Source organism: Leiobunum rupestre, chromosome 3 (genome assembly GCF_980474605.1).
Source record: "Leiobunum rupestre chromosome 3, qqLeiRupe1.1.hap1, whole genome shotgun sequence".
NCBI lineage: Eukaryota > Metazoa > Arthropoda > Arachnida > Opiliones > Sclerosomatidae > Leiobunum > Leiobunum rupestre.
The window spans coordinates 22,232,094-22,240,686 of record NC_143386.1 but is presented as its reverse complement, the minus strand read 5'-3'; the positions used below and the strand labels follow the sequence as shown (position 1 = coordinate 22,240,686).

The following is an 8,593-nucleotide window of genomic DNA, read 5'->3' as shown; positions in this document are numbered from 1 at the left end:
CTCATTTTCATTCCATAACTAAAAAATGTAGAACAACATTACTAGCTGCATTGTACTCACGCGAAAAAGTTTTTGAAAATTATAATTTTGTACTACTTAAAAAATTATTGTGAAGAAGTATAATTGGATAAATATGTCTACGATTTTACTAAACAGTAAACCAAATGGAAAGAAATATATATTTTTTAAATGTTCATAATATAGTTTTGGTATGATAAGTGTCAATGTATGCTTTAAACTATTTATTTTCATTGTAAATTTCTTTTGTTTAAATACGTTCATTTTAAATTGATTATCGTTTCTGCTCTTAGTTTTACACTAGAATCAAAACTATTTTAAACATACTCTTATAACAATAATTATAAATACAAATTGGTAACAAATTCATATTTTGTGTTTCGTAATTTGAATTGAACTTATAACCCACGAAAATAATATTTATATAAATTGGGCTACAAGAATAGAAGGAAGCCGTTTATTTATCCAGCTTTATAAACTAGTAGGCCATCTTCAAGAATTGTTTATATAAATTATATTTTCGTGGGTTATAAATTCAATTCAAATTACGAAACACACACATATATAATATAACTATATAATTTATAAAATATAACAAATAAAACATTTCAAGTAATATATGTGTGTATAGTTCTTACGTCGTTAGTATAGCCTATATATAGTCTGAAAAGGAAAACAGCAATACATAAGTTGATATTTGTACATTGGTGTTGTATACTTTGTTAAAACTTCAACGTATTTTACCTCTCCTATGTCCCTTAGGAGGGGTTTTACAATCACCGTGTCTGTCTGTGTGTCTGTGTGTGTGCTGCTAACGCGTTTGTAGTTTAAATAAATTTGCGGTTGGGTTGGGTTTGGTTGTTTTTTCGTTAACGCTCACCGTCGCGACGGTTGCCACTTAGTTTTATTGTAAATTTGTTATTGTAAGTAAACATTACAGGTAGTGAAGGTATGTGGAGTTGGTTGTGTTTGCGTTTTGCATATAAGGGTGTTTTTTCTCCAACTTCTTCTTTTGGACTTTGGGGACGGACCGAGTGCTGAGGGTTACGGTAAACGTCTCAACGTCCAAATGGCAGGGTTCCACCAATTGTTTACGGTATTTGTCTTAGTTACAAATTACAATTCGCGATCGCATCGGGCAGGTTTCGAACCCGAGCCCTCCTGTTCTACCACAGATCCACCGAAGAGTATATTAGTAGTTTTTAAAGTCTACCATTTTTTACGTATGATATTTTAAAGGTCAAATCATGTTTTAGTGCAGTCAGCAGAGATAAATTGGGGGAGGCGAAGTAGGAGGGATGCACGCGCCAGCATCCTTGTAAGAAGCTTAGCGCGCGCTCGGCGGGAAAAATTCGGAAAAATGGCGGCAACACGTAGCGTAGCGGCGCTATCTTGCCGCCATTTTCCCGAAATTTTCCCGCCGAGCGCGCGCTAAGCTTCTTACAAGGATGCTGGCGAGTTCAGCCCTCTTACTTCGCCTCCTGGTAATTTTCCGGAAACTTTTCAGAATTGAGAAACCAGGAACTGGTAAAATAAATTTTAATATACAGAATGAATATTGAGGGGCGTTTGAGAGCTATTTTAGGTAGTAAGTTCTTGTTTTTGTACATGATGTAAATTGAAATTTGACCTTTTTCGGGGAAGAAAATTTTATTTCCAGGTTCGAAAGCAACCTCTACAACTTTCTAAATTGTCTGATGCCTATTGGTACAAAATTATTTTCAGAAAACTACAAAATCTTTTTTTTTCTGAAATTAACAAATTATAACGTTTCCTTGCCAATATCTATACCTCGACAATTTCAAAACTCTAGACTAAATAGATCTGAGAAAATGCTCAAGACGATCGGAATGTTTTCCCAATTTGGGATCTCTACGCCTTTTAGATGAACATACATTTACCGGATGTTATAGGATTGGCTAAATTTGAATTTTTAATAAACTACAAAACAATTTGCAAAAACCAATTAATAGACCATGTCTGAAAAAGCCAACACGTCGGGGAATGAGTATTAATTAGTTGGGAACAAATAAAATAATATAAAAATTACAGAAAAACCACGTGTTTCGTAGGTTTGGTTCTAAAATTCAGAAGTTTGTTCTCCAGAACCGCATTCGACCTTGACGAGACTGTTGGTGTTCATTGAGACACCCTAGCAGTTATCCCCAGTTAGTCGATTTCCCAAATATTCTAGTTTGACGACAGACGGAACACCCACAAGCTCCATGAAGTCAAAAAGAAGCTCTTCTTTGATGGCGCTGATATCGACTGCGAGGCTTTTAGTGCCAAGTACCACTTCCTTTTTAATGGGTAGGGTCGCCGCTGGGTCAGCGTCCGGGTCGGGAACTTCGGGTAGTACGACGTGGGCGGAGTCGGAGGTGTCGGTGCAAGATTGAATCTGTTCATTTGTCACGCGTCGCACCTGCACCGAACAAAACCTAATTCCCCATTGGCGACAAAGGCTCTCAATCAGCCGTGGTCGTGAAGGTGTTCTGTGTCGTGGATCTGGATCGTGACTAGTTGAAGCGCCACTTTGGTTTTCTGGAAGACCAGGAATTCGAAGGTGAGCTCCGAGAGTTATTTTCGTGGCGAAGGTCTGGTCGCGAATAGGGCACTTGTGTGACCTTGCCCTCTGAGCGTGACGCAATTTTTCGCGGTGAGATAATTTTATCTCGTATCTGGCCCGGAATCCACGCTTTGGACATCCAGTTGGTTTCCCACCCGTGTGAGTTTTTTTATGGATAATCAAACAGTTCTTGAAAGCAGATGCGTAACTACACTGGTCACATTGAAATGGTCTCTCACCCGTGTGAGTTCTTTGGTGCGAAATCAAACGGCTCTTTTTTGAACATGCGTAACTACACTGGTCACATTGAAATGGTTTCTCGCCCGTGTGAGTTCTTTTGTGGGAAATCAAATTGCTCTTTTGTGCAGATGCGTAACTACACTGGTCACATTGAAATGGTTTCTCGGCCGTGTGAGTTCTTTTGTGGGAAATCAAATTGCTCTTTTGTGCAGATGCGTAACTACACTGGTCACATTGAAATGGTTTCTCGCCCGTGTGAGTTCTTAGGTGCGAAATCCAATGGCTCTTTTGTGAACCTGCGTAACTACACTGGTCACATTGAAATGGTTTCTCGCCCGTGTGAATTATTTTGTGCATAATCAAACAGTTCTTAAATGCAGATGCGTAACTACACTGGTCACATTGAAATGGTTTCTCGCCCGTGTGAGTTCTTTTATGGGAAATCAAAGAGCTATTTCGTGAACATGCGTAACTACACTGGTCACACTGAAATGGTTTCTCGCCCGTGTGAGTTCTTTTGTGTAAAATCAAACGGCTCTTTTGCGAACATGCGTAACTACACTGGTCACATAGAAAAGGTTTCTCGCCCGTGTGAGTTCTTTTATGATAAATGAAATGGCTCTTTTGTGAAAATACTCTACGACACTGGTCACATTGAAATGGTTTCTCACCGGTGTGTTTTCTTTTGTGAGTAATAAAATGTGCCTTTTTGTTCGTGGCATAAACGCACTCAGTGCATTTGTGTTTCTTCAATTCTCGACTGATCATTTTGCCAGATTCAAGTTTTAAGATCTGTGTGAAGTCTCTTTGGTTGATGAAGCTGCGACGACTGGGATGATTTGAAGCGTTGGTTTTCGACGAAGACCACTTTTAGAAAAGCCTGAACAAAATAAAATTCCGAAATTAGCAATCACGAATTGTTTCGTCAAAATGGATTCAGCGGTCACCCTTCAGAAAGTGATCATTGAAATTAAAGATTGTTGACGACCATCAGAGGATTCAAGGATGTGCATTTTAATTGAATTTTAGATTTTAATTGCTTGAGGAAGATGCCGTAGCTGACGCCATATTTAAATAAGCTAATTGAAGGGCAGACACGGCAGGCGGAACTCAGCACAATTTTGGCGAGGTCACAGGTTGTGGAATGTTGGGATAAGTATTGCACCACAGTTATGCAATTCTACTGATAAACTAATGTTTGACAGTTACCTACTCTCTCCTATTTGGGCGTGGTGACGGAACTCGATTATGGGCAACCGGTCTCTGGAAGGCTGTCGATGATCTGGATTCCATTACACTCTAAGACCAAAATTCGCCAGTGATTTCGCTTTTCTTTAAATCCTGAATTTGAACCAAAATAAATTTAAGACAAATCCACAAAATTCTCAAACAAACTTACGAAATCAGGAAATACAGACAGATTTAATAAAAATATACATATCTAAGGAAAGATACGTAAATTCAAGGAAAAATCTACAAATCTTCTAAACATTCCAAAAAATCAATCAATGCTCGATTCTCGGGTGAGTATAAAACGTATAATCGACTTTGAAGTAGGAGTTAGGGAATTATTAAAAATAAGGTTTCAATAGACTTCAAACTGTTTGTGCGAAGGTTTCATTAATGTCAAACCTTAGTAGATTTAAATCGGGGTATTTAGATATTACATTTTAATGTTACCAATTTAATCATTATCTTAATTCGAATGAAATAATACCTATTACAATATTCGTCATCGGGCAATCGTTTCTCCGACAAAATGCCGATTCGGAAAACGTTTCGTCTAAAGATGCTGAAAAAAGTATTTCGTTGTCGGGTATCCGGTTCTACACTGGGGCAAAAGTGAAGAACAGCCGTTGTCTATGCTACAGTATTTACGGGTAATCCTGAGAAAATGTACAATTCACGGTACAATAGAGTACCCGATGTATTAAAGGGAATATAACCTGCAAAGCAATCTTTACGGAAAACCCCTTATTATTATTATTATTATTATTATATTCCCTGTAAGATATGGGCGTAAAACATTAGAAATTGCTTTAAAATTTTATAAAATTACGGGAAAAATTATCAAATGCGCTTGAAACTTTCTTTACTATTTATAAAAACCAAAAAAAAAACCATACTATTATTCGAAAAAAAAACCTTAATTACAAAGATGACTAAATAGATTAGGCAGTCCCGAACTTCACCAGGTCAGCTGGACGGCGATCGCCGATGGCCCCCGGATCAAGAGGGCCCCAAATGACTTTAATAAATTTTAGCATTTCAAATTTAAGTGAACGTACAATCTAGTACACTTTAAACATTATCTGTTGTCATATAAGTAACCATTTAGAATTTTATTCCATTCGAAGGACCCCACAACCCGCGTTCGCACTTTTGTCATATTGTAATTTCATGCCAATTGATAGTTTGATACAGGCGCCATCTAACTCGTTCGCATTCCACTACCATATTTCCAAAACCAGAAAACTCGAAAAATTCGGTTTGTCTAAAAACTTATTTTGTTCGCGTTTCGCTACTTTATTTCCAAAACCAAGTAACTGGAAAAATTCGTTTTCGATAAAATTCCTCTTGGGTTTGTGAAGTTAATGTACAAGATGATTGGAAACCGGTTCAAATTTAAGTTCAACATTTATCATATAGTTAATGCATCGGGGAGATTGTGTGTACCTTAATGTCCGTGACATCTTGTTGAATTTTCCTTAAAGGGGAAGAGTGTACCTTGGTGAGTTTGACACTAGATGTCACTAAGAATTGTAGTATTGGTATATTCCAAGGATGGTTCAAATACAAAAGGGCAGCTTGTACACTCTTCAAAGACGTCTATACAAGCGGTTAAATCGAATTAACCTAGCAGCTGCATTATTTTTAATCGCTCGTCCACCCTTCACAGTTTTCCTTTTCGCCGGGCAATTGTCACATCAAGGTTGTTTTTTCCGATTCAATTCCAAGTGGACTCTGCTCATTTTTCTTTCGCGCTCAAAATAGTTTTGTCAATTTTAAATTCCATAGATAATGAAATATAAACCCCTATGAGTTGCGTTTTTACATCTACTTCACCAATTAATCAAAATCTTTGTTTCTTAAGCGCTAGAAATATGTTTGGTCAATGGAAATAAAGCCATTTTTAGAGTAGTTTTCCCTTAAACTAAATTTAAAATTATCAACATTTTAACATAAAATTACTCGTAAGAATAATATTTACGGCGCGGCATGAAATATTTCTTAGATAGGCTTAAGTTGTATCAAAGGCTGTTTTAAAATATATTTTTTTTGCAAAAAGTGAAGAGGTCAGTCCGTTCCTGTCAGAGGCGATTTCAAATGACGCCAAAGCCGCGTTCTCTTCCCTCGTTCGACACGTGACCCCTTGATCAATGCTTGACCGCCGTCGAAAAGCCGGGCCACCTCAACTCCGAGAGTTAAACCTACTGTATCGTACCAGAAACCTTCTATTTTACCAAAAACTCATTTTCAACTAAAAAGGCAAACCCAACGCCATCTCCTGGGTGCTTCAAATTTCCGGATAATTAAGATAAACAGCTCGATTAACTTATTGGTCTTCATCAAAATTATTTTAAGCGCTAAAAGATTCGAAGCTCTATCAAACGCAATAACACTCGAACTACGCACACCTTTCTTAACTAATTATACCAAATTAACTATAAAGTTAAAAATTACCAAAATTATTTTAAGTACTAGAGGACAGTTGGATCTATGCATGGTATGACAAACTGTAGAGAAGGTTTCGAGCGCACAGGCTCATTTTCCTTGTTTACTAGGTTACATAAACATATTCCGATTAGTTAGTTAATAGTTAGATATTCAATTTTAAAATATCTAAATATTAACATGAGAAAATATAAATTTTTTGACGACAGTCATTACATGTCATTTGGAAACGTCTTTAGTCTATGACTGACCAGGTCTGGACCAGGGTTCGACATAAGGCTTTTTTTTGGTAGACAGCCTGACAAGTGAGCCTCCTATCTTAATTTATTTTAGTTGACACTGACTATTGGGGGTAAAAATTGGGGTATAAAAACAAGAAGGACTGCCGACTTTATTATTACTCGAGTTAATTGACTTTGACCGATCACAATTTTTTCACGACTTAAGAGTCTTTGACTAGTTTCAAATATTTTCATTGATAATATCCTCAAATGACGCGTTAATTGGAGATCGAGATTCCGAATCAGAGCTTGTATGAGGGGCAGTTGACTCTTGATTTTCTACAAGAGCTACAAGCATGTGGCGATTTTTTTAAATAAAATAGGATTGATGAATCATCCACTTACACCATCGCGCCCTCTTAGATTTAATCACTTTAATTTGACTTGTTACTATTTTCCATATTACTCTGTAAATAAGTTTCAACAATAAATATTTTATAGTATCTATAAAACATTTCATTTACTGGCGTGAGTAACAACATGATATTTAACCAATATTATAATCATATTTGACTCGGTATTTTTTTTTCAGTCGGCCCGACGAAGTTTCAGTGTCGGTTAACTATCACATTTTTAGTCTGTATAGAGTCACGTTATGAAATAGGGCTGACTGTGGTCCGACGTCGTTTCGGAGTAGGAAACAGGTACATTTTTAGTCGGCAGAGAGTCGACCTTTAAAATGTCGGCCGACCCTAACTCCACTAGGACATTTCGACTGTAAAATCGAAGGCCAGCCGATATGTCCATTTGAGGGTTTTAACCGACGTCGGCCCGACTCCATTGTGCTACAGGGGTACGTAATATCACTTCGTAGCTTTGGCCACGGCTGACAATTAGGGCGCGTTTTTTTCTCTAAGGAAAAAATCAAGCGTGGCTTTGCGTGACGTCACAATGATATTACTCTATACGTGTTCTATCGAATGCTATAAAATTAAAAAATGCACCTCTTATCGCAGAAGGAATATTGAGGATCAAATCAGCCCTACACTGGTAGCGCGAACTATTTAGTTTTCTTCGTATGTGTACATTACTATGACTTTTTTCGTTAATATAAATTGTAAACAGAGTTTTTAATGAATTAAACAATATTTCCCAGAATTTTATTTAAGTTTTAAAGCCATGTCTAGTGTTTTACGCGGTAGTTACGCCCATAGATTAATTCTGTTTCGACAGGTACTCTACTGCACAATAAACTTTCTCTTTTCCAACTTTCAGAATTCTAGCGAATTGACTAGTGTCAAACCCATGTCTATCATCATCTATGAGTATGGTTAAACCACGCACAAATATTGAAAAACTAAAGAAGTTATTCCCGGGGTGTGAAAATAAATTACTTGTATTTCATGACTTAGTTCATGAGAAATGGTTCCATATCGGGCTAGGTGCACCGCTTTTATCGGGGACGTGTTGATTTTTCGTGACCGAGGTTTAGCTCGAAATATTTAAATCCAATAATTCTCATACGCATCCTTATGAAAAAAACAAAACTAAATGAAAGTATTAATCTTTCGCCTACCTTTATTCATGAAATCAGTCATATTTTTTAGTAATTGAAGAATTTCCTTTGGGGTTAACGAGTGATTGTTTTGGCTGATTAACGTGAATTTTTTCCTGGATATAATGACCGTTACAAATGATTTTACCCGGGAAAGCGGGAAACTTCATCACTACCGTAGGGTTCTTGACGAACCAAAATAAAATGGTGCTAAACATAACTAAACAATATTTTATATCTAATATTTCTAAAATATGACGTAATCGGAAAGAATGGCCTTGAGATCTGCATTACGACCATTTGTTGATCTATCACGCC

General features: G+C 36.9%; 1 protein-coding gene across 2 annotated transcripts; it reads right to left on the bottom strand.

Annotated features, from left to right (window-relative positions):
- Positions 1-2,012: 2,012 nt before the first annotated feature.
- LOC149949819 (uncharacterized) lies at positions 2,013-8,367 on the bottom strand. 2 transcript variants are annotated; one of them, XM_090169303.1, is made up of 3 exons: positions 8,297-8,367; positions 4,034-4,165; positions 2,013-3,704 (listed from the first exon to the last, which is right to left on the bottom strand). In XM_090169303.1, exon 3 carries the CDS (start codon positions 3,590-3,592, stop codon positions 2,171-2,173), a length of 1,422 nt encoding a protein of 473 aa, XP_090025429.1. In that variant the 5' UTR covers positions 3,593-3,704; positions 4,034-4,165; positions 8,297-8,367; the 3' UTR covers positions 2,013-2,170. The 2 variants fall into 2 exon arrangements, with proteins under 2 accessions (XP_090025429.1, XP_090025430.1); XM_090169304.1 differs by lacking the exon at positions 8,297-8,367 and adding an exon at positions 8,115-8,196.
- Positions 8,368-8,593: the final 226 nt, after the last annotated feature.